A 26877-nucleotide genomic window follows, 5' to 3' on the forward strand; every position below is an offset into this window, starting at 1 on the left:
GAAAACAACCATAGTGATGGAAGAGACACACCCGTGGGAGAGATTCATACATTTTTATTTTGAGATTGACCTAAACTATGAACACATTAAATCAGTGCTTTGCAGTAAACACAGTTTTTATATAAGTGAGAGACATCTGAAGAGGTGACACACTCACCGCAAGGCATACTCTGACCTGGAGAAAAAAGTTTTGTCGCCATCTCCCAATAGTATATCTTTTTTTCCATTTTTTTTCAATGTCTCTTGCAGTGCTCTGTGCAAAATAAACACCAAACTGAAAAACATTCACCAAGCTGAATCCAAGTCAGAAAAGAAAAACATGTAGGGTATTTAGTGGCCTGAAATGTATTAATCCATAAAGCCTAACTAGTCAAAACTCCTTTGTGTGTCTTCGTATTGAAAGATGATTCTGGTCATTTCCAATGGTTTGTATCATAAATGAGCTACGTTAATGAAAATCTAAGTAATGTCTAGCCATGGCGTAATTAAAAGTACCTATGCATAAGGCATATCAGTTGTGTTTGAGTAGTAAAAGATACTGTACAAATTAATGCTCTCTTTTTCCCCTATTTGAGGTTTAGGTAGCTTCATCTGAAAAATATTTGGACTTTGCAAGTATGACTGTACTAGTTTTTGCTTATTTTTTAGTTGTTTCCTAAAACATCATTTGTTGGTGTTTTAGGTTAATATATTGTAAAGGTACAGCTTTTAGATATATCCCAATGTGTTCTAACTCACAACCTAACCAGAAAGCCCTTTTAAGCCCATGCTTCCATCCCATTCAAGTTGTTGCCGACTGCATCGAGCTGACGTGCAGTAACATTTCTTGGAATATGCACATCAGGTTATGTGGAAGGTGATGGCACAGGGTTAAAAGGCCATTCTGGTAACATCGCTAGTTACAATGTAAATTTCCTGCAGAAGTCTAGATCATACATAAGTTAGCATGGTAGTATAAGGTCTAGATGTTGTTCTGCTTTTCCACGAGTTTTTGGTTGTGATCACTTTGGTTTCTCCCTCTAAATAACGTGTTTATTCAATGATGAAAAAAAAGTAAAAGAAAAGCGTATATGAGTATGATCAAAGATTTATTTAATGAGCACAATTTTGTTTAATTCAGTTTTAGGTTTCTTCATCTGGAAAATATTTGGACTTTGTAAGTATGACTGTATTTTTTTTTTATCTTATTTTCATTTTTAGCATACTTCATACTAAAACATTAAAAATATAAATAAGTAATTTTATGTTCTAATATACAGTGTTAAGAGCAAATATCTCTTGTTGTGTTCTATAAGATTGTAATATAGATAATGCTCAATATTTCTGTTGCATCCACTGGGTTGAAATAAAATAAAAACAAAACAAATGAGCAAAAAGAAAAAAAAAAACCCAAAAATGACAATGGTATAATTATCTTACAAGATGTGTTTCAGTAGCAAAATATACCAGACAACTTATTGCTCTGTTTTTATTTGTTTAGGTAGCCCTGCCTGAAACATATTTGAACTTTGTAAGTATTAACTGTGTTAGCATTACCTTAACATCATTTTATTGTGTTTTAGGTTGCTCCAGTATCTGGAATATATTCGTGTGTAAGTATAATTATTAATAATTTTTATCCTTATTCATGTCTTCATCTTTTATCTCCATAAAGGTACAGTTTTTAGAACAAATATCCCAATGTGTCCTAAGTCACAGCATAACCGGAAAGCCTGTATGCTGCAACTTTCCACACCATTTAAGTCACTGCCAACTGCATCAACCTGAAGTGTAGTAACATTTTTGCGGATGTGCACATCAGGTTGTGTGGAAGGTGACGGCACTGAATTAAAATGACTTTCCAGTTGCAATGTAAATTCCTGTACAAGTCTAATTCACACATAAGCTAGCATGGTAGAATAGAATTTCTTGATGTATGCTCAACCATCCTGGTAAGTAAATCCCAAAAGGTTGATTCCCCAACCTTATAAACAGCACATTTGCAGTCATTGTTTGAATGTACTGTTTATAAAGTTGGGGAAACCAGCAGTGAGCTGAGACTGAAGAAGTCACTTGGATGGGTGATGAAATGTTTTTCCCACTGAAAATGATATGTCTAGATGAACAGAATCAACCTTCTGGGGTAGAATAACATCTAGATCTTGGTATTTCACCAAAATAAAAAGAATTTTTTTTTTTGATCACTTTGGTTTCTCCCTCTAAATAATGAGGTTATTTAATATTGTACTAGTGTTTATATCTATTTTGTTCATGAATTGATAAAAAAGAGATAAAGGAAAGCATACATGACTATGCCTAAAGCTTTATTTACCTCCTACATTCTGTCATTTGTGTGTGAGTGGTAAAAATAACAGACGAGTTACTCTTCTGTTTTCATTTTACTTTTAGGTTTAGGTAGCCCCATCTGGAAAAAAATCAGACCTTGTAAGTATCACTGTATAAGTTTTAGCTTTGTTGGTGGTGTATCCTAAAACATATAATAACATGTTCTGTAGAAATCACTCAGCCTGTTTACAACGTAATCAGAATGTAGTGATGAGCAAGCACAAATGTCACTCTACTCAGAACTAGTCTTACAGGTCACTTGAGTCAGTTACACACTTGTAAAAGTACTTAGTACTTTCAGTTTTCGGAAACCAGCTACTGCAGACATATGGCTGATTTATGTGTCTCAGAATCTCTCTCTACCATAACTATGGTCCGCTGTGGCTTATTGCTCTTTTTGTCTTTATTTTTCTTAATTTTAGGCTTGAATCCTCTGGTACAGATTGCTGGATTGATTGTTCCTTTGCTGATGGCAGTTGTGACATCATTCAGCTCCAAAATATGGAAGAGAAATAAAAGTGGGAAATGAGGACTGCAAAACAAAATCCAAAAGCAATAATTTAACAATATCACAGTATGTTTTCTTGATACTGTATATAAAACAAAATATATGTAATATATCATGCCTTTGTAATCATTAAAGACGTGTTAGTTATGTATTATAGTTATGAAAGCTGGTATAGATGTTTTAGGGATGAATCTTTTGATCATTGGTACTGTAGCATGCTAAAGATGAAATGTTGCTTTACTCACATGTCCAGATGTCAAGTCAAGACTGAAAAGTGAGCTTTAAGAAAACAAAACCATTTCTTTCCCAGTTACTGCAGACATGCTTATGTATTTTAAAATAACGAATTTATTGAGTGGATATCTTGGTGTCATTTGTGGCTTTTGTTCATACTGAATTAAAAGACATTCTTTATTAAGTGACATTAAAAACTGTTTCTGATTTAACAAATTTCAACAAGTAGATATAGTTCAAGTTTACAGGTTTTTTTGCTTCTTTTCAGTTCATTAATTCTTTCTCTAGAATTCTATTTTCGCTTAAACTCTTGAATTAATATTTACACACTCATTGTGTGGAACACAATAAAACCAGAGACTGTCATTTAAGGAGTTGCCCCGCCCCCGACCGTTTTTTTTTTAAATAAATATTGAGACGTGAACTTAAAGGAGCATATTAGTGTGTGGTTCAACTTTATGCAATTTAACTTTCTGAAAAGAAAGAAAACAAGAGCCATATTAAGAGCTCTTTTGATGTCCACGTCGGTTCTCAGTCATACAGGCCATGGTAATCTAAGGAGCTTGGAAAGAAAAGAGACTTCTTTAAGTTTCTTGATGATGTTTCACCTCTCATTCGAGAAGCTTCTTCAGGTCTAAAACCAAAGACGTTCCTCGAAATCCCTGCTGATAATGACCCACATGATAATTTGGAGTAAAGGTTAACACCTCATTCTTTATCATTGTTCAGTGACATTGAGGAGTCAAAAGGTAAGAAAAGCGGTTACAATAATAATTTGTAATCACTATTCATACCTGACAGATTCATACAGTAGACAGACAGAGGTAGCAACTAGCATTTGATTAAGTTAATATTTCACAGTTATATGACGAGTCTGTGGAGACTCAGGATAAATCTAAAAGACGTGTGAATAATAATGTCAGCTTAAAGTAGACAGGAAAGGTAATAGATAATTCACTAATAGACAGAGAACATAATAACTGCCGACCGTACCTGCTACATTCATTTCAGTGTGTTAAATGTTGAAAAGTAGCCTCATAGTCATTCATAGCTGCCTTATATAAAAATGGTTTATATAGTTGTTTCACAGGTTAAAGAGTAAATAATTAATCAAAACTAACGATAACTGGTAATTCTAATGGTTGTAGTTATTTTTATAATAATAATAAATTATACCTATACAGTAAGGCAAAAAGGCACACCTTGATTTAACTCAACAACAAATTTCCAGTCATGGACCAGTGCACAGACTGGTGGGGCCCGTCCAGCTGCCAAATGTTATCTATAGCACAATCACTGGTTCACAGTTTTCACAGGCTGTAGTAAACTTTTAACAAACAATCCAAAAGTCCTCCAACATTTATAGCATAATGTTCATATTCATTTACACAGAGATGATCTTTCAAATACCAGATATTACTCATTACTTTTTTGACAAGATTTTATTTTATTTATTTAATCCGTTTATATTAACAATGGCTTGGGAAGAGTTAGGGAAATCGTTTCACACAAGTGGTTCTGAAATGTTTCACAATGAGCACCACCTCAGAAAATATTTGGCCCTTGAAATTCCACCATTGTGACCATTAAACTAATGTAGCATAGGCCTACATAGGAAGGCAAATGAAATAAAGCTTTAACCAGTCTGTTCTCTCTCTAACTTCTTCTGTCAGCTTCTCGTCATCATGTGTAGAAATGACCTGATTAGCTGAGTAGTGTCACATGGGATAAGTTAAACTGAACGTGATTGGTCTGTGAGACTGTTCTACTTCATTTTGGGGTTCATTGTTCAGTTCTTCAACAGCTTAAAGGGATTGGCCACATTGAGGCCGTCTCATCACCACCTGTAGCTGCATATCCTTTTAGTCTATTGAGTCACACTGACGTTAACATTCTTTTACCTGCCTGTCCAGTTTTGTTTTCGACTGGTGAACAAGTTAATTCTCAAAGAACAACCGACAGCACTTCATTGCATGGGGAGACACTAGAGTTCTTTTTTTTCCATTGGGAAGGAATTTCTGTTTCAAAACAAGTCAAGAAATTGTAATCTCTATGTAAGTAACTTTAGTCTGCAAAATGTAAATGTCTTGCATCAGAGTAATACAAGTTACACCCGTAATCTATTTTTAAAGTTTGTCTTCTAAGCCAGTAAAAGCACAGCTTTTAGTAAAGAAAATGTATAATGCATTCAGTTAATGGATCTGCACCTCCTGTTATTTGACTATATTTGATTTAGTTAATTTCAACTAAAGTTTGCTTTCTAATTCTTTATCCTCCCTCAGAGACATGGACCAGGGAAATGGTGAGAGAATAATTTTGCTTTATTTTTTAATATTTCCATTAAATATGTCAATATTAAGGTGAATAAGCTGCATTTACTTATTGAATGAGTAATAATTTCAAGTCACCCATATCAGTCATCCTAAAATATATCTTGTCAGATAAGTATCACTGACTTCTTTCTTACTTGTTAAAGCAAGACTAGTATAAGATCAATACAAAATTTGCCTGGGATAGCTGGTTTACAATCAGCTTATAGAGTAAAAAACTAATTATAATCAAATAAAACGTCCATTAGTGATGAAGAAAATGTTGCAATAGGTCAGATATTTATTTAATACATAGGGTGAGACAAGAAAGAAAACCCAGACTTTTTAACTTCGTTTTACTTTCTGTTGTAATGCTAACTTTCCTATTGATAGTTCAGATTCTTGTGCACTTACCCAACAGGTTAGAAATGAAACATCTAGGTCAAATGTTCAGTCTTTTCTCTTCAGAGATAGTAAGTTGTGATTATTTCCTTGGCTTCCATTGGCTGTAGTCATTTCTACACAGAAAGCTACTTGATCATTTTGAATGGCTCACAAGGCGTCCGTAATTTATATCTATTAGTTTAGCCTCAAATGAAAATAACACTGATTCACTCAGTGTCATGATCAAGCTGCATTTGCTGTATATATGAAATCAGTTGCATATTAATTAAGTATGGTGACAAAAAAGAAAAGCTTTGGTGTTTTGTCTTCAGTTTCAGAAAACTGTTATATATTGTTAAATCTATCTTTAGGGTCGTGGAAAGTTTTCCGTGTCATTTTGGCCGGAAGAACAAATGGCGCTCATCGTTCAATTGTTCAGAAGCTTAAAGACATTGGCCAAACTGAGGAAACATCTACACAAGAAAGTGACTACTGTGTGATTTTCTGTCCTGTGGTTTCACGAGTTGGGACAGACATTGCTGAGGCCCTCGACAAAATACCATGTAAGGAAAAATAAAAGTGACTTTTTATAAATAATTTAAGTGATTTATATACAGGGACACATGTAGGATACAGGCCAAGAACCACATGTGGTGTTTATGTACTACAGCATGAGTTCAAGATCTAGTAACCCAGCCCATTTATTTAATCTCTTTTCTGAATCATCTGATTATGTTGTGTCTTTGTTTATAGTGGGTAAACGTGCAATTCTGGTGGTGATGCATCACACCTACAATCCACAACATGTTGTAGCTAAAAGCCGGAGTCAGGTGAACAACTCAAATGTGCATTTGACTGTGGATTGTCTGTTTTATGAGGACCAACTGCTTGACTCTGACCTCAATAATACCATGTGGAATGACATCCGGAGAACTCTTAGATCTCCAAATCACCAGGTAAGGATTTCACTTACTGATTTATTAATGGGCATACATGCAATAACTGATGTATGTGGTTTGGTATTTTCAATAAAGGTATTGCTCCTTATTTGTTTTTTTTCTTTCTTTCTTCCAGACCTCATCATTGCAAGGCTTCCAAAATTGTACGTGAGACTCTTGCATTCATTCAGCTTCCCTAATAAGTCCGTATTTTCAAAAGAAAAGTTTGATTAGTTTGTTTTAGAGCTAAAGTGCATCTTTGTGCTATCTGAAAACAAAAATCACATAATTTTTCATGTAATTTAGTACAGTCGAACCCCGACTTACGAAATTAATTCGTTCCCGAGGGTCTTTCGTAAGTCGAAAATTTTCGTAAGTCAAAGCACCCTTTTTGAGTGAGGCGATGCTGAACGATAGGCTATAGGCTAAATAATAACTAGAACAACAGTACATCGTTCAAGTGGAACAGCGAAGCGCAAGTACGGAAGCCAAGGGGTTGTCACATGATTTGGAAGGCATTGTGGACATTGTAGGCTCAGCCAATCAGAGCCAGCGGATTTCGTTACTCGGGCATTTTGCCGTAACACGGGCAAAAATATTGCCGTTTAGTGCCTTCGTAACTTGAATTTTTCGTGAAATGGGGTATTCGTAAGTCGGGGTTCCACTGTATTGTGAAAATTATTTATTCCTGTGAAAAAAAAAAATTACTTTGATGCCACTTTAATATACGGCAACACAGTGGCCCAGTGGTTAGCATTGATGCCTCACAGCAACAGGCTCCTGGATTTGAATCCACTGGTCACTGGGGCATTTCTGTGTGGTGTTTGATGCTCTCCCCATGTGTGCATTCATAGCCTCCAGCCCCCCAGCTGGAAACATATGCACTAATATGTGACAACATGCTTTGAATTGCAAATGATCAAAGATAACTTCTTACCCTCATTTTTCTTTTTTGTTTTTTAGATTGGAGGAAACCTACCACAATATGGCTCATTATTGGTTTTTCTATAGCAGTGGTGATCATTGTGGTTATTGTGGCAGTCAGTGTGGAAATGCAAAAGAAGAAAGGACCCTGAGGTGTGCCATTAATGTGCCCCAACAAAACCAAAAAACCCCAACAAAAAAAATCTAATATCAGTATCAATTTACCAATATTTTTTTTTTTCTTGGAAGGATAAGAGATATGAGCTATGTAATCAGCAAAGGGTGTTGTTTTTTAAAGAATTGTTTGGAAAGACCAACTGTCTTTGATATTTTCCAATTGTAAATAACTTTCTTACCATAGGAACGATTTGTTTCTGTTTTGAATTTTGGCTTACTTTGTTAAATAAATAATGACACTATGTAATATATTGTATAGTGTCATCTAAGGTTGGATTTATCTTATTTTAAAACCTTCTAATAGCCAGATTACCTTTTAAAATGATGTCCACATGCTGTGTATTGCATATTGTGTCTAGGTTTTAAGAAGATGTCTTTGTGGAAAATATTGAAAGAAAATAATTTTCACATTTTTCTGTAGTCTCAAGAGCAGATTCACATTATTTGGAACAAGGTAAACCAAAGTTCACAACCAAAGTTCTAACTATTAACTTACTATTACCATGTGTATTTTAACATGCATTTTCATTGTTTTTTTTTAGTAAGTACTAATAAACTTTCTTCTCATTACTATTAATTTTATTTAATTCTAGCTTTTAAAAGTTTCTGAGTAGCTATACAATCCAACAATAAAAACCACCGAGGTTTTTCAAAGGTAGCACAATTATTCATGTAGACACAAGGAAAAGGCATACAATTCTTGGAGAGAGTGAGTAGTGTGACTTTGATCACCAACTTCTACTACTTTATTGAGGAATCTTAAGCTGACTTGTACTCGAGTCCTCTGACAACTGGCAACTTGCATGTAACCTGGTGTAAAATATTGCCAGCAATTCAGCTCTTCTGATCTTTGTTTTCTTTCTTTCCATTTCATGACAGCTCTGCTCTGAGCAGTGGAGGTCTGAATGAGCAGGATTTGGTATCATGAGGGCGGGGGCTGGAAGGAAGGAAAGGGGATGGGGTGTTAAGGTCACGCCTCTGGCCTAAAAAGGCAAAGCAGAATACCAGTTGACGTGAGCCGATCTAAGAATAACTCAGGGCCTTGGGCTTAGAAATTGAAAACACACTATGAACGTATTAGTAAAAATTTGAATTCAGACTTTGAAAGTTTGCAACTGAATACTTTGAAAATACAAATACGCAGATTTGAGAGTTTATGATACAATTAAATATTGTTTTAACACATGTGAAAGCACTATCCATACTGTGACCATATGACTCCAACGGCAACATAGGCTGGTGGGATAAAGTTACACTGAAGCTCTCGCTCCTAGTCTCTTTTCTCTCTTTCCCTTCCATCATCCGTCAGTCCCTGTGCTCGGTCTAATTCTGTCTGAGCCAGTGGAGGTGTGGGTGGGGGGACAAGCTGCTCTATCTACAATCCCAGCCCTAAGCAGGCAAAGGGCAAAGACACGGGCCACGTTAACTTGGTCTCTGTCTGTCTCCCCAGCCTGATCCACTGGGACAGAAGTCAGCTTTCAAGACTTTCTTCCAAACCAAGACCCATTAAAACTTTCTGATGCCTGGAAATATAGTGCAGGATTAAATCCTGAGAATGGACAAAGGGGTGTAGGGTTTCTGGTGGTGGCCTCTGGTTTAATTTTTTCATATTCTCATATATCACAAACCTTTTGGATGACGTTGCTGGATTGGAATTAAACACTGGGATAAAATTGTGCAGACGATCCAAGGATTTACCACAAGTATTTGTTTTCATGGCAACAAAATCTCCATAAAGGATTTAAGTTTTGTAACAGAATATTTATTTTGAAACCATGACCGAAGCAGCTGAAGGTAAATTATCACCTTGGTTACTCTTTGAATTTCATTTCAACAACTTCTTGCCTAAAATATGCCTCTTATCATTTTATATGAAATTCTGCGGAGCACTGTACGTCTGTTTTGCACACAGACCTTCTGATGTTGTGCTGAGTGGTGTGTAGGAGAATTTCATGATTAGAAGTATCTAAAAATATTCTGCTATCATGTATCTGCTATTTGTAATGCAGCTTCAGATCCCCATGACACCGACTGTGCAGTATAGGATCAGTCAGCATCAACACTGTTCCTGCTGTTGCATATCAGCTGATGTTGTGACACCATTTTACATGTTTTTGCCTGGCATAAAGAAAATGAGACAAGAGGATCTTTGAACAGACATTTGTGCACCGTCAAGTTCATAAGATGCCCACTAGTTTTAATTACTTCAAAACCATTCCTTGTCACTGTAGCATGACAGCTGGGTCTAAATACTACAGTACCAATGAGCCTCAGCAACACTGTGATAGAAAAGAAGTCAGTCATGGGCTCTAATCTGGTGCAGTTTGTTTGGGCAATTTAAAAAGCTTCATTGTTTTAGTTGACAAAAGATGGTACCACAGCTACTCAATTCAACACAGACACAGAATTGAAAATGAAGTAAAAACCATATTATTTAGCTCCTGTCCATCATTAGCAGCTAAATAGCAGCTATTAGCAGCAGTTCATTTCCCCACTGAAGATTTTAAGTAAATAAAGTCATTTGAGTCATCAAAGATAAATTGATGTTAAATGTTTCAACTTAATAGTAAATCAGGACAACAGTAATACTTTATGCTTATGAAATGACTATCCAAATCCATACTTTGAAGTCCATTCAGTATTCTATGTTGACTGAACTCACATTGTGAAATTCTTGGGAAAAAAATAATACACTGTCCCAGTGAAAACTGTGGGCACAGTAAGCCAATCACTGCTACAGACATTTGTCTGTATGCAAGAAAGTGATTTGTACGAGTAAGTGGACTCCCAGTCTTGATAGGATGTTATCTTTGAGTTGACATGTGGATGTGTAAAAATAAAAAAAATATGATTTTCTGACATATCCTATGTAAGGAAGCACATTTACAAATATAGCATCCGATGTTGCTGAGTGCTCTGGGATCGTGATGTTGTGGGAAAAAAACAAAAACAAAAAAAATGTCATTGTATGGTAGATGATTCCTCTGATTGTTCGGCAATTACAAAAGACCACCCACAGATAGGAAGACAAAAAACGTCAAATGTTAGACAAATAATATGCAATTTTTGGCAGGGCTAACCTTTGCAGCTCTATGAAAGGCCTTTTTCAAAGAGGAGATTTTGACAGACTACAGTAGGACAAGCATACATATGTATGTTTGCTCTCAGCCTTAAACCACAAAGAAAAGCAGCTAATCAGCTAAAAGCTGCTGCGTGGGTGTACACACACATACTTATGCTAATGAGATGATTATTGTTGTTGAAATGACAGCTGAAATGACAGTATAAAGAGCTGATTATCTTCACGTTAAGAATTATGTTGGAAAAAACAAAACTATAATTTTATGGTCCACTTATGCTTTTCTCAAATAGTCAGTCACATTTTATGATGTTAATTAGTGGATGTAGATGAACATGACAAGTGCCAATGAAAGCCTTTTACATATGCTAAAAGCTTCAGGAAACTTTAGTATTTATTTGTCAAACTAATACTTCCAATAATCATGAACGAACATTCATGCTTTAAAATTCAGTTTCTTAGTGTCCACACTTTTTTTTTTAATGTTCTCATTCCTAATTATAGGAATTTACATGTTGCCCCTGCGGGTTCCCTCTGTGTACTCTGGCTTTCTCTCACCGTCCAAAGACAGAGTACACAGAGGGAACCCACTTTAAGTTAATAGGTGATTCTTAACTGGCCATGTGAGCATGAATGGGTCTGTGTCGATGTGTTATCCAAGTGAAAGAGTGTCACACTGTCAAGGGTGTACCTTGCCTCTTTAATGCCTAGATTATTCCTAATATCTAAGCCATTAGGGTGTAATTATTACCAATGATATTAGGAATAATAAGATTATTTCCTAATTTAAATGCTTCTGTCAAGACAGCCAGTTATCTTATAATTATTTTTCTTTTTCAGAAGAAAATAAATTGTGGAAAAAGGCTTAGTTACATTCCCCTTTGGAATGGTGCTTCTTACAAGACTAAGAAGACCTGTATGTGTGAAAGACTGGAACAGCTAAGCATTTAGAAATGAAAAAAGAAAATATTTGTATTGAAATATAACATACTCAGGTGCAACAATGCTTCTTTCAATTTCAGTCAGAAGAGTTTACAAAGAACTTGCTGTGGAGATGCTTCATAGTTGGGGAATTAATGTGATGGCTGTGAGGCAAAGCGGAGAAGTAGTCTCTCTGTCACTTTCAGTAAAATTAGACACCACTGGGTGGAAAGAATTCCAGTTGTTTAGTATACTTGTATACTAGTATACTGTTATTTTCCACATAAAGATTACAAATAATAGAGTCTGTAAACCATGCAAACAACCTGTTTGCTTTCTCTGTTGTAATATTGAGAATTTGACACCTGAATGTTGTTGTAGGTTATGTTGGAATCAAATTTCTAACCTGATTTATAACACTTATCAGGCTCAACCATCCGGATGTTAAAAGGTCTCTGCTGTGTTTAGTTCAGTTCTGTGCACTCATTACTGAAATGTTATGACAACACTTCCCTGCATTCTGGCTCCACTAGCTCCTAATGACTGCTCTGAGCTCAGCTGTCATGGATACCCTGTGAGAGCAATGGCAGAAATGTCATCCACAGCATGGAGGCAGGTCAGCCATAAAAGGAGGAATCATACATGGATGGATGGTCACACCATTTAGAGCTGAGTTTTGAAAACAGTGGTCAAGGAAAATATCAAGTCCAAAGGGGAAGGACATATTCACGTGCTATTAATGTTTTTATTTCCAGTACTAAATTCCAAAAATGGTCTTTATTGTCTTGCACGTGTTACAATGTCTGCATTGAGGGTTTTGTTAAAATAGGAGCTCACAGACTGGTAAAAGGAATACATGAAACTGTTTAAAAAGATAGATAGAAAATAAAAGATAGACAAAATAGAAGTACAAGTACACAGGGATCTCTTGTCAAATTCATGATTAATTGTGTATAAGTTGGATTTGGACCACAGTGCTGAACTAGACATCATCAGTGAACTGCAGTGCATGGTCAAATCTATCCATAAAAGCCTGGAAAAAAGAAGGAAGGCTCTCAAAGAATTACTATTGTCAATACACCTACAGTATAGCCAGTCAGAAGCCTGTGTGTCAGTTGAAGACTTTGGGCAGCTACAAGTTCAGATTTACACCCAAAATTCTAACTTTGTAAAGATTTCTGAAATTATCAAGGCCTAATGTAGGCCATATTCAGTTAGTTGTTTCCATTGCTACAGAGAAAAGTATAAAGCAGGTTAAAGTTCTGTAACAGAGTAATTTGTATTATTAGTCTGTGAACTTTGGGATATTGCTACAAGACACTACATCAACCTCTAAACTACATAATTTGTGATCAAATATATCTAGCACTATTAGGTTTTTTTTCCCATTTCTGAGTGCCCAGTTTGATTGTAGTGTGGTCACTAATTGTCCATATACTTTCAACTAGGCGTGTGGATAGACTGACAAACCCAGGACAAAGTAAAAGCTGTTAAAAAACATAAAGAAATATTATTTGAAAAACAAAGATGTAGACATGTTTCATAGCACAGGCAGTATTTCTGAAGGTTCTGTATCAGTGGTTATTAATATTACAGGTGGCAGGGGCTTTCCTGGCTTTGAACAGGCACTTGTGTGTGTGTGTGTGTTCCTGTCTAGCTATCTTTGTGAGGACCGAAATCTGCATTCTACTATACTTGTGAGAACCAACAGTCACTTGTGAGGACACACAACCTGGTCCTCACAAATTTGAAGGCATTTAAAGGCATTTTTTAGGCTCAAAATGTGATTTTAGTGTCAGGGTTACAATTAGGTTATGGTTAGGTATAGGGTAAGGGTAAGGGTTAGGCATTCATTTTTAATGGTTAGGGTTAGGGTAAGGGGCTAGGGAAAGCATTATGTCAATGAAGGTCCTCACTAAGATAGCTGAACGGGGTTGTGTGAGTGTGTGTGTGTGTGCGTGCGTGCGTGTAAGCTATTTTGCGATTTCTTGATAAAGAAAAATGTTGGTTAGACTTAAACATATAAATGGCCAATTATGGAATAGGTTAAAAATAGAACTCTATTATAATGTTGATGGCTGCTCTTTAGTGCTGACTGAAAACTTTGTGAGCAGAGAGAGAGTTGAAAAATCCTGGGTAGAGAAATGACTGCTATAAAATACGTCCATTGACATTTTAGAGAACATTTACTCACAGTTTAAACTACAACAACTCAATGGTGTCATTACAGTCATCTCACAACAGGCTCCACAACTTGTTATTCATGTTTTGAAAAGACCAGTAAAAATCAAACACACACACACCTCCCTCTAACCTAATTGCTCTATGTGTGTTTAGAGTCCTGCTAAGCTGTTTGAGTCAGCAGTAAGAGAGTATCCCACAGTAGCTGCCAACACTGAGCTGAAGAGAGTCAACAGGTGGTCTAAGCTTAATACACCCACAGACATATGAACAACTGGATGGTGACTGGTGTTATGAGACAAAGCAAACTCTTTATGCTGCACTGTTGTATGAAACAGAGCCCAAGCAAAACAATACATTAGAAAAAACATAAATGAAAACACACAAAAATCCAGATTAAGAAATCTACACTAACAACACTTGGTTAGTGAGTCTAAATAAACCATATGGGCATGAATGGTAACTACTCACTTACAGGATAAACTAAAAGTATCCATCAATCATTCATCCACTTTCTTTCCACTTTCCACTTGAGGATGACATGGGAGCTGGAGCCTATCTCAGCTGTCATAGGATGAAAGACCAATCTGAATTTAAACATTAACACTAACTGTGGCTGAATAATGAAAAACTAAGGCTAGTTAGTTTATTTTATACAGTGCTCAAAACATTTAAATGAACACTCTCAGAGTATAGAACCAAGTCAGTCCAATTTCTTGGCATATTGATGTGGTCAGTTGGTCAGTTTAAGCTGATTAGGTGTCAATAATAATGCCTACAGGTGTGCATAAGCGGCAACAATGAGACAACCCCAAAACAGGAATAATTTTTTACTAGTTTTGCTAGGGTCAGTGTCACCACTGGTCACATGAGCTGATACCTAGACCCTACAGAGGTTGCATAGCTCCTCCAGGATGACATGTCAATACATGCCATTGCCAGAAAGTTTGGTTTGTCTTCCAGCTCTGTCTCAAGTACATGGAGGAGATTCCAGGAGACAGACAGTTACTCTAGGAGAGCTAAACAGGGTCGTAGAAGGTCCTTAACCCAGCAGCAGGACTGGTATCTGCTCTTTTGTACAAAGAGAAATAGGATGAGCACTGCCAGAGCTACAAAATGACACCCAGCAGATCACTGGTGTGAAACAGACTTTATGAGGGTGGCCTGAAGGCCCAATGTCCTCTAGTGAGTTATCGTCAGGATATCAAGGGACAAACAGACCTTCACAGGCAACAGCACCCTGATTGCCATTAGGTATCACCACTGTTAGATTCAATGCTCATGCAATGGGTTCTCCTGATGCACAGTAACGCCCGGCCTAATGTGGCAAGACTGCAGAAAGTTCCTAGCATAGGCACTGGCCCCCATGCTTGCCTGACCTAAATCCAAGAGAACACCTGTGGGACATTATGTTTTAGTCCATCTGATGCCACCATGTTGCACCTCAGCCTGTCTAGGAGCTCAGTAATACCCTGGTTCAGATCTGAGAGATCCCCCAGGACACCATACATAATCTCATTAGGTGCATGCTCTGATATTGTCAGAAACATATAGAAGCATGTGTTAGGCATACGTCTACTCAGTACTGATTTGTGTTGCTCCACCGAAATTTCGTCAAAATGGACTAGCCTGCCATATCAAAAACTCTTCACTAGTAGCTCGGGAGACCGTGGCTCAAGAGTTGGGAGTTCGCCTTGTAATCGGAAGGTTGCCGGTTCGAGCCCTGGCTCGGACAATCTCGGTCCTTGTGTCCTTGGGCAAGACACTTCACCTACCGGTGTTGGGCCGATGGCGCGGTATGGCAGCCTCGCTTCTGTCAGTCTGCCCCATGGCAGCTGTGGCTACGACTGTAGCTTGCCTCCACCAGTGTATAACTGGGTGTGTAAAGCGCTTTGGGGTCCCTAGGCGGGACTAGTAAAAGCGCTATACAAATACAGGCCATTTACCATTTATATCATTTTTTAAAATTTTGGTTTTTCAGGATGTTTTTTAAAGTCAGCATTCTGTAGTTTGACAATTTAGATCAAACAAGATGGCATTCTTTTATTTCTAACACATTACCCACTCCACATCAGTATCAACATCCAGGATGACTTTTGTCCCACTCATATCTGAATCGTACAGGACCGGAGCAAATCCAAACCTTCCTAGGGGACAGCCAAGGTAAACCATGAACACTTTGCTCTATGGCTGGCTAACACACAGAGGCAACCATTCAATCTCACATTCAGACCTTTGGCCAAATTAGAATTGCTTGTTAAACTTGCAAACAAAAAGCTTGGGACTGTGGGAGGAAGCTGGAGAAACCAGGCTCCCAGCCATTACTCTCTTTGTGCTGAAGTTTCACGACCAACACTTTAAGACATCTGCACCAAAAATGACATTTCAGCCAGTCAGACTGTTTTGTGCATCATTGTTTCCTTTATATAGGCTTACATTGCTTTGATCCTTGGAGATGTACATGCTAAGAAAAATAAATTTCCCTCAAATAGTTTAAACCTGAAGTACAGTTACAAAGTATTTGTACTTTTTTACTTCTCACCTCTGCTATAAGTGGCAAACCAGGCTGTAACTGCACCAACAGTAGCTCCTAGTGAAGAGTTTTTGTAATGTGTATTTAAATAAAGCAATGGGTTTTGTTTTCATAGCTTCTGATTTTACTAATTTTCTTAGAATATTAGGGATAAAAAAAATTAAAAAGGTGCTGTGCATATTTTACTAACCAAAGTTTCTGATATTTTGTTCATTAGCACGAACATCGACCACTACAACCATGGTCCTCGATCACAAGAATGGAGACGCTGGGGCACCACCTATGCGGGTGTTGAAGAAATCTTTTACAGATGACTTTTACTCTACTTTCAGCTCCCCGCTGGCCTGGATCTTGGTTCTGGCTCTTATCATTACTTGGTCTTGTGTGTTCGTCATTATGTTTGATCTCATGGACTACAAGACCATTTCAGGTACAGTATCAGCAGCCTTTCAGTTTCCTGTGGAGTTGAAAATGATATTTTGAGGGTAAACTTGCTAATGCAGGAAGTCAATCAATGAACAACCAAATGGGACTGGTATGACCAAAGCAGCTGCAATAACTGTATTCACTTTGGAGTGATAAAGAGGGAAATTTCTAAGCAGTATATGAGCAAATTAGAGAAATTATGTCTCATTACATAGGTTCACCTATAGTATGCTGTGCCAAATAACTATTAACAAATAAGTAAGCATGACCCTGAGAACCAGTATACTGTGAAGAATTTACTTTTTAACTTTAATGCAAATATACCTCATTATTTTGTATTCCACAATTACCTCATTTTTTTTCATACATTTATGTTTTATCTGTTATTATACATTATGTTTTGTTGCCAATATAGAGTTGAGTGTTGAAAGATGATGGCACACCCACACAACACAAGCTTGGTCTAGAAAAGTACTGGAGGTCATAAATTCTGGTGTCTGTGTGTGCAGGTAGGGCAGCGTTGTAGTTCTTCTCATTACAGGGAGCTCTCCAATCCAGGAGATGTAAGATGAGCCAAGAGCCAGACCAAGTCCCAAATAAGGGAAAAGCCAAGTCTAAACTACAGCTACTCACTAACTTTTTAACCAATCATGTTAATGTTCTGTTCATGTGTCTCATAATAAAAGTGTTTACTGTTTTGGTGTGATGCCCTTTGTCTGGTTGGCACGTGGTTTTAACCTCAACCTTCAACTGCTCTGTAAATTTTGAAAACTTATACTTTGAGTTTATTCGTCTTGCCTCATTTAAAAAAAAAAGGGAACCCAACAGTACCTGGGTGCCTTATCTGCACTAGGTCAAAGTTTTTATTGCAATCTATATTTGCATTTATTGTTTATTGTTCAACTTTTTTCTTCAACAGGTCATAAGGTTTATCGTGAGATGAAGCTCATTTCATATTTACACAAATGATCTTTGGCATCTTAAACCAAAGATAAGGCTAGTTTAATAATAGCAACAACATGTACCTCAAGGTGTGTGAATATGTTGTTAATCTGGTTGGACGTGCCTTCAGTGTTTATCATTTGTAAAATCTCATGAACCTTCATACCGCTATGAGTGAATGAGCTTCCATGGGAAGGACAAAAGATTATGCTGGTAAAGTCGTTTCACAGTTTTCCGATACTTCTGTTGTTTGAAGCATTTTTTTTTAAACTCTGATTTTATTTGAATGCATTTACTTACCACACACTGTTAGATGTCTGCAATTATGAACAACTGGTATAAAGCTTGCTAGTTTAATTTCTTCATATGTTCATATGTAACAGTAACACCACCAAATAACAATCATTGGGTCATTTTGTCATCACTATATTAAAAAGCAATGCTTGGAAATCTATTAATTTAAGCTGTGTTCTAACCCAACGCTCATACGCAAAAGAATCTGGGATAGTAGCAGCAGTAGTACCCAACCAATTTCCCCACTTCACAGTATTGTTAATCAATTATGTTTTTAACCCTCAATTCAACTTAAAATTGTGGCACTGACAATTTTACAGTGAAAAGTGATAAAAAAAAAAAAAAATTCTGTCTAGTTTTTTTTCATTTATTTTTATTTCTACTCCAATGCCTTTACTTTAATTTTAGTTAATTCATTCTGTTTTCAGTTTTTTGTTTTAGTTTAGTTTAAAATAACCTTAATGTCAACACAAATACTTCAGCTTACACGACCCTTCCTTTCCTTTCACTTTCTTTGTTTTCCTTTGCTTCATCACTATACTTAAATTCTTTACTTATTGCCACTGTGTTTTTCATCCAACCAGGTCACCCACCCAGGAGGGTTTTTAAGGATTCAGGGCGTAGAGGCAAGGCACCATATCTGCTACCAAATCATCAGAACAGACACTTCTTCTAAGGGCACTAATAAAAACAGCTACTAACTCCCTAACATTGACTGGTAATGTTAGCCGTCAATGTTAGAAAGTCCTTTACAGCCTTGTTGGACCTGTAGAGGGATGATAAATTAGGCTAAAGGCTGCTTTTTGTCTATTACTGCATTCATGCTTGATTCTGTCTGTTTTCTAGGTGTTCAGTCATGTTAAGAGTAGTTTATAGTCAGAAGAGGTTCTATAAGTGAAGTGGACTAATTCCTGCTTGGTTTCTTAGGTGGTATTTGTTTTGTTATTATTCAAAAAAATTACAATATTTGTAAAAGTAACACATTTTCTGTTTCCAAAAATTATTTTGAATATTTGAAATTCAGGTATGCTTGATTTATTTACTGCAAGTATCAGTGTTCTCTGTCTACAGAGTAAGAAACTCAAGCTCTCCTGAAATCTTCGGATTTTAAACCAAACTGTGTTCCACTGCATTTCTGTTTTTCCTTTTTCCCAGTGCGTATTTTAGCTTTACTTGGTATAAATTCTGTTTTATTTCAAGTTAAACAAAATCTGATAAGGCTCATCTAGGTAATTCCAAAATGAACAATGTTTTGGTGGTATTTCCACTTGGAATGCAGGTCCCTCTTTCATCAAATTGGCTTGCAAACAAGTCAGAAAATTCAAGTCTTTTGAGTTTAATTGAATTTAGTTTGAAGGAATTTATTGCACAAGTTCTAATGTGCAGATTCAATGTCAGATTCAAATACAGATGTTCAAACAAAGATAAACAAAAATATTTAAATATGAACAAAAGAAAAAAAAACTTGTTAGCCTGATTTTTAAAACTATGAACACCAACTTGATGAAAGACAGTCAATATGATTTTTAAATGCTTTTTGCACAGCAATATGCTCTATATTTGCAGCCCTTTGTGATGGTTAAACTGGAATGTCGGTTACTGTTCTTTGTAATTGAAGATTGAAAAACTCCTGAAATGCAGATTTCTGCCTTTCAAGTTAAGCTCCTGTTGCCCCATCCCAGTTTGAACATCATGCTTTCTCATTTCCTCACTCTAGAGGAATGATAGCTTTGTCTGTATTGAGGAAATGTGACAATAAGAGTTGAGGAACTCTTAATTGTTGGGCTTGGTACAAAAACAAGCAGGTGAACAACTCCAGTCAAACTTCACGAGTAACTAAAACATCTTTTTGTTTGTGTGCCTGTATTAATGTTCATGCTCAGGAGGCCTCAGCAAGATCAGCTCAGACCCCATGAAGGCGGTAAACGATGCCGTGGATGAATCATCAAACATAATCACAGGAATAGTGAAATTTGCTGCCAACTTAATTGCTCCAGACGACGATGAAGGTTCATGACTTTATGAACATATTCAAATTCTGTGACTGCAATTTATCTGATGATATGCTAGTTTTCACTTTTCTCTCTTCTTCTCCAGGAACTCTATATGCAGTCAGAAAAAAAGGTTTGTACTAATTCTGCTTTTGAGTGCATATCCCATTTAAATCATCCAGCTGTAGAATTTGAACTGAAAAGCTTTGCTTGCTGCTTTTTGGACTTCTTTTTCACTGTGCTGCTTTACATGTGTTGTTCTCTGCATTATATATTCTCTGGGGGGTTTAAGTGGACTTCTACCAACATAAACCCCCTCCAGGAAAAGTAATTTCAACAGTCATTACGCATGAAAAAGCAAAACTCTGAAATGGTAGTTTCTGGGGGCATGCTACTGCTTTGACTAATGTGTTTCTTTACAATGAACAACACATGTACTGCAAGTTTTTTTTAATGTGTCTCTGAAAAAAAATAGATTTTTTTTTCTAGAAGTTTTGATTTGTTGTATTAATAGAAGATACAACAGACGTCATTGCATAAGCTTCATATTTTACAGACATAGTTTACTGAATTATTTAAGTTTAAAGAAAGTTTGTTGGAAGGTATTCGTAGACATGCCTGAATAAAGATGCCAGCAGGGACAGAATCTTGTTTGCTGAAATGGTGTTATATCCAAGTTGACTATATCTATGAACCATCTCAAAGATTCAAGTTGGTTGGATGATGTGGATGATGAAGTGGAGGTGAAAAGTAAGAAAACAGAAGGTATTCAATATTAATACATTTCTGAGAATGTTCTTATGAAACTTAATGAAATAATGATAAGTTCAGTTCTCACACCTAATAACAGACTAATGATGGAAACAAAAGAAAATCATAATAGTCAACTAAAAGCAGAATCTTACGTCTCTCCTTTTTTTTTGGTTGCACTGATTCAAGCGGCTCTTCTGATTGTAGGATTGTTTGCATCTAACTTGCAACCAACTGATGCTAATTGCCACAACTGAGCTTCTTAATTTCCACTAAATGTGTCTGTGAATTGGTATACTAATTGTACTAAGAGTGAAACATTTGGTTTTTAAATTCTTTAATTACATATATCATTTTTTTTCTGTGCTGCAGGAGAATTTCTACCATCACGAACTAAAGGTCTGTAACTCTCATTTTTACTTTGTTGCCAATTTTACTGCTAAATACTTCATTTAGATTAATGGAATACTTATCACGCCCATCACCGATATTAGGTTCTCCTTAATCCCCGTTTTCAGTGTAATTTTACTCCATGCCTTTACCTTTTTTTTAAAAAAAAGAACTGTGCCAAACCATGCATATGAGGCAGTGAACCATCTATCTGCACTACATTTACGGTTACGGACGTTTTCTTACAGACTTATTCTTCTCTTTCAGCAACAACTGCAGCCTTAGCTTACTTAAACTCTATGACTGAGTAAGGTCACTGCCTGTTAGGAATTCACTTTTCTGTTGCTGAAATAAATTCTCTCACACATGGATTAAGTCACTAACCACAACAAACTGGCAAAATTAGTCTGATTCATTCATGTAGCAGCAGTTTGGCCGGTGTTACCTTGTTAAGTGAGGTAGTGGAGATGGGTACACAGCTGAGGGCTTACTGATTTGTAGCCTGCCTTTAGTGCTGCTCTTCCAGCTTTTTTTGGCCTTTGAGCATTTGAGCTAACACAATGTAGCCACTTCGTTGAGGTGCGCTCATGGGTGCACTAATTTACCCTACCCTGTGCCTTGACTTACAGGCTGGCCTGATTGAGTCACTGACGTTTATGCTTAACTAAATCCAGACTGAAAACTAAAACTAAGTGTGAAAATATATTTAAATATACTGAATTTTTTAAAATGCCTTTGAAAAAAAACCCACAAGTCAAATGTACTGTGAAAGAAATAGAGAGAAAGTGTTGTAATAGCTATTCTGAATTTCAATTTTGCACCTGACCAAGAACTACCATTTTGTAATGATCATAAACAAGCAAGATTGTAAATAAACGAATAAAAACTCAGCTAAACCTAAACAATTTCAAATAATAACACTGAAACAAGCAAACTCTAACAAAAGGAAATGAAAAAATAGAAACTAATGAAAATATACAAAAAAATAACAATAGTTGCTTAAGCTTTAAGATAGTTTGTGTACAAAATTAATATATCACTGACTTTTACAAAATTATTATTATTATTATTGACTCATTTTAATTATTTCTACTTTTATTATTGCTATTTTAATAGACTAATTTTAACCATCATCACTTTTTGTCAGTATAGCAACGTCATAGTTATCATGAATCCATAGTAATGTGTAGTGAAAATCTAGCATCCCAATGGGTCACACTGATAAGTGTGACACTTGAATTTTACCATTTTTGTGTTAATACAATATTATTCAAAGAGAAATTGCGGGATTTTTACTTTTTACTGCTCTCTTAATTTGAATAACCCATTTTATTTTTTATAGTCATAGGAATGCAAGCACAAAAGCAACCACCAATGACTGAAGTTCTGGAGGATGAAGCGGGGGAGGGAGAGGCAGAGGGAGAAGAAGGAGATGAAGGAGAGGAGGCTGGGGAGGACGAAGAGGAGGAGGAAGAAGGGGAATATGAGGAAGAGGAGGAGGAGTATGGAGATGAATATGAGGAAGAGGAGGAGTATGATGAGGAGTATGGAGATGAATATGATGAAGAGGAGGAATATGAGGAGGAAGAAGAAGTAGATGAGGAGGAGGAGGAATTGGAGGAGGAGGAGGAGGGGGAGGAGGAAGAGGCCAAAGGAGACGAAGAGCAGGAAGGCGAAGAACTGGAGGATGAGGAAGAGGAGGAGGGGGAGGAGGAAGAGGCCAAAGGAGATGAAGAGCAGGAAGGCGAAGAACTGGAGGATGAGGAAGAGGAGGAAGGCGAAGAACTGGAGGATGAGGAAGAGGAGGAGGATGATGAAGTTTCTCCTGAACCCATTTCCACTTCTGAGGATGAAGAGTCGGCTGTATCTCCTGATTCTGAGTCCGATGTTCCTGTTGGGGTGACAGACAGTGACGAAGAGGTAACTTTACCCGATGAAGATGATGAAAAAGACAAAGAGGAACAGGATGAAGATGAAACCAGTGACGATCAACTTCTTTCCAGTGAAGAGGAAGAGGGAGAGGACGAGCTGGAGGATGATGAAGAAGATGATGAAGATGATAGACTAGCTGAGGGTGTTACTGATAGTGATGATGTCATTGCAGAAGACACTAGCGATGACCTGGATCTTCCTCCTATTGTAGCTGGTAGTGAGGATGAGGAAGATATTGATCACAAACTGGCAGAGGAAGAAGATGAAGATGAAGAAGATCTTTCTCCACTTCCTGCTGAAGATGAAGACTTGGAAGAAGACATAAAAACTGTAGAAGACACAGACGAGGAGGAAGATGATGAGGAGCTGGACCAATCAGACGAGGACATCTCTGTTGCATCCTCCGAACACTTTGCAGATGATGAAGATGATGAAGAAGACCTTAAAGATGATGACCTTGACCTGGACTTTGACAAAGATATCCTTGAAGACCTTAAACACAAAGATGCTCAAGACAAACCTGATGTCACTGAAGAGGGCATCCCCGATGATGACAAAGAGGAAGAGGAGGAGGAAGCTGGCATTCCTCCCTTTACGAGCACAGACAGCGGCGTCTTAGGTGATGAAGATGATGAGGATGACATTTCCTTTGAAACGGATGAGGACTCCACTGGAGAAACAATTCTGAGTGACTCTTATGACACAACTGATGATAAGGATGTTGATACAAGCTCTTTAGATGAGGAGGATGAAGAAGATGAGGATGAAGATGAAGAAGATGATGGTGTTAGTGAAATCTTGATGGCAGGTATTGTACAACTTTATTTTTTACATTTAGTTCTTATAAACACAAGAAGGATGGACAAAAATGAGCTAGAAGCAGCACAGGAAAGGTGGTTTTTCATATTTCATGCTTTAAATACACAGTTGTCATAGTATATTGTGTTCTGTGTTTTTACAGCTGCTGCTGCAGGAACATTAACTGTCCAGGAGGAGGCAGCAAAGACTGATGAAGACCATGAAGAAGGGGATGAGCTCGAAGAGGCTGAAGATGAAGGGAAGACTGAAGACGCAGAAACAAAAGAAACAGGTTTGTATCAAACAGCTGTTGTGGTGCAAAGGATTCATAAATGTGTTCAGTATTGTTTCTAAAACCTGTTAATGTGCAATGAAATCGAAATATATGTATTCCTGATAGTAGGAATAGAAGGCAACACTAATAATAATAATTTAAAAAGGTAGCATCTTATTATAGGAGATGCAAATAAGACAAATAATGAGCAACAACAACATATTTATTAAAGAGTGCAGTATGTCATGTGTGACTGTGAAATCTGTGACCTCGCACTGCCACCTACAGGTCAGTCAAACTTAGAGAAACATCAGATAAACTGGATTCAAAAGCATCAAAGCTATGTGTGTCATTTTGAGGTTATATGGCCAGTAAATTTATAAGAAGTTTTGTTCATTAATTTTTCAAATTCTTTTGCAATTATCTCTACAAATATTGTTAATAGTATACCTTTTGTAGGCAGTAAAAAGCATCTATTTTATTTAAATGTTTTACCATTGTACATTTATTTCTGCCCTAATCAGGCAACACTATCAGTGCTTGTCCACCTTAAAAAATATGCAAGAGTGGAAAGATTGAGAGGCCAATTTACAGCTTACCAAAAACACTGAAATGTCATTGGAATCTCTGTAGAAGGTGGTAAGTTTAAATTGACTGTAGCTTATTTTATTTCATCACACATATTGTTCCTGAAAGTCAAGAGTCTATCCTGCTCAAATTTCTTTAATTGCTTTGTTGCCCTTAACAGAGTAGAAAACCTCAAATCCTTTCGTTTTTTCCTTGTTGTGTGACATGATTCTATGATAGAGCCACTTTCTGCTTTTACAGGCACCACCCGGCCTGCAGCTCCGGAAGAGAAGGATGAGGGCAAAGGTGAAGAGCCAATTTCTAAACCTGAGAAATCTGTAGATGAACAAGAAGACAAGAAAGAGGAGTATGATGAAGACGAAGATGAGGATGAGAAGGCATCGGTGGATGTGATCAAACCTGTTCCTGGACCAGAGGAGGCAGCGCCAAAGACAGAGCCCACAGGTCAGAACCTGAGGAGAATTATAAATGCTTTGTCATATTTGTTTGTCAGGGTAACATTAATTTTATGCTTTGTGATTCCAGTGTGTCCCTGTATGCACTCTGCAAAGACCAAAGAGTCTCCCACTAAGACTGCTAAGGCAAAAGGTCTGTGATGGTTTCATAATGTCTGCTGTACATTTTTCTTATCACAGTGTCAGTGAAAGACTGTGTGGTTGAATTTAAAGTACTGTTTTTTTTTTAAAAGTACCTAAGGTTTTTAAGTGAAATAAATGATGAAGTGTATTTCATATAAACTAAGTTATTTTAATGAGGTGGAAACTGTATTATCTAATAACAGTATATGGCAATAGATTAAAAAAAACCCTTGTGAGAAAACATTTAGCGCATGTTTTATCTTATGCGATTACATTGTATCTAGACTTCTTTTATTTTCCTACACGCAGCAATTGTATTGATCATTTGTGCAAGTTTTAATTCATTCAGTAATTTGACAAAAAAACAAATTGAGTTTTCTAACTTTCTAACTGTTTCAGATGCATACAGAATCAAAACTATTATTTTTTAGTATTTTTTAGTCTTAAAAGCAGAAAAAATCCCATATATCATTTCAGTGTTCATATTCAACACACGTGAAACGCTTGTTTTTTTTCTGTTGAGGATTTATAGATCATATTGCATCATAATGCACCATCACTGTTCTCCACAAGATAAAAACTAAATATGTTCTTTGTGCAAGCTGTAGTTAAATTTTAATGTAAAGATGGTGCAACAGAGAGAATGTAGAATATGTGATGGTGCTCATAAGAAACTGGGTGTAACTTGGAACCCAAACATGTTTAACATTTAGATCATGTCTTTAAGTCTCTGTGTATCAACCAAGTGGATTGGTTTTTTTTTTTAAAGCCTTGTGTGACACAGAAAATAAAAATGCAACTCAATGTAAAACTTAAAAGTGATCCCATATGAGATTTGAGCTGGAGTCTCTTTGTTTTTCTTACCTCACAGTCAGGTGCATAAAAACAACTCTACTGTATAAATAATACATTCTTTAGATGGAGGGTGTGATGATAATATCGCATCTTATTGCATTGTGTCATATAAACAATACAAAAAAAGCATTTTAATAAAGGGTAGACATTATACTCATTTTTGTTTGATTCTTCCACTTTAATCAACATTTTTAAACTGTAGTTTATAAATGTTGATTATGCTGGAACATAAACCTGTACTAGATATGCATCATGTTGTGTGCTGCATGCAGTGTCATAAGTACGTAACTCTTCACAAGCCTCTGTGTTCCTCCTCCAGTTTGTAGCTTTAGCTTTGTTTATATTTTCAGATGCTCCCAAGAGAGTTTCTGCTGTGAGAAGGAGAAAAGGTAATGGTAAAAAAAAACAAATAAAAAGTTCCTATTTAAGATATACTCACTGACGTTACCTGCAAAACTCCCAAGAGACAAAGTTTAAGTCATTATTATGTTTCACAGTAACCTCCCATAAGCTCTACAGGGGAATAATTCAGGGAACAATATTATC

General features: G+C 36.6%; 1 protein-coding gene across 6 annotated transcripts in view; it reads left to right on the plus strand.

Annotated features, from left to right (window-relative positions):
• The first annotated feature begins 2850 nt into the window (after positions 1 to 2850).
• Positions 2851 to 26877, plus strand: part of LOC120725151 (triadin-like) — a 37773-nt gene continuing 13746 nt past the window's right edge. For 3 of the 6 annotated variants that reach the window (XM_040017863.1, XM_040017865.1, XM_040017869.1), the window contains exons 1-17: positions 2851 to 5121; positions 5350 to 5369; positions 6132 to 6323; positions 6514 to 6716; positions 6835 to 6862; positions 7662 to 9593; positions 16731 to 16943; positions 18760 to 18801; positions 20059 to 20184; positions 20273 to 20299; positions 20872 to 20931; positions 21289 to 21315; positions 22649 to 24046; positions 24200 to 24328; positions 25139 to 25342; positions 25424 to 25486; positions 26682 to 26720. In XM_040017863.1, coding sequence (XP_039873797.1) covers positions 9575 to 9593; positions 16731 to 16943; positions 18760 to 18801; positions 20059 to 20184; positions 20273 to 20299; positions 20872 to 20931; positions 21289 to 21315; positions 22649 to 24046; positions 24200 to 24328; positions 25139 to 25342; positions 25424 to 25486; positions 26682 to 26720 — 2347 coding nt within the window. In that variant the 5' untranslated portion in view covers positions 2851 to 5121; positions 5350 to 5369; positions 6132 to 6323; ... (1 more) ...; positions 6835 to 6862; positions 7662 to 9574. Of the gene's footprint in view, positions 5122 to 5349; positions 5370 to 6131; positions 6324 to 6513; positions 6717 to 6834; positions 6863 to 7661; positions 9594 to 14136; positions 14217 to 16730; positions 16944 to 18759; positions 18802 to 20058; positions 20185 to 20272; positions 20300 to 20871; positions 20932 to 21288; positions 21316 to 22648; positions 24047 to 24199; positions 24329 to 25138; positions 25343 to 25423; positions 25487 to 26681; positions 26721 to 26877 lie in introns of all 6 variants that reach the window. The other 3 variants (XM_040017867.1, XM_040017868.1, XM_040017866.1) reach the window with 3 other exon arrangements.

Source organism: Simochromis diagramma, unplaced genomic scaffold (assembly GCF_900408965.1).
Source record: "Simochromis diagramma unplaced genomic scaffold, fSimDia1.1 OVJJ01000802.1, whole genome shotgun sequence".
Classification (NCBI taxonomy): domain Eukaryota; kingdom Metazoa; phylum Chordata; class Actinopteri; order Cichliformes; family Cichlidae; genus Simochromis; species Simochromis diagramma.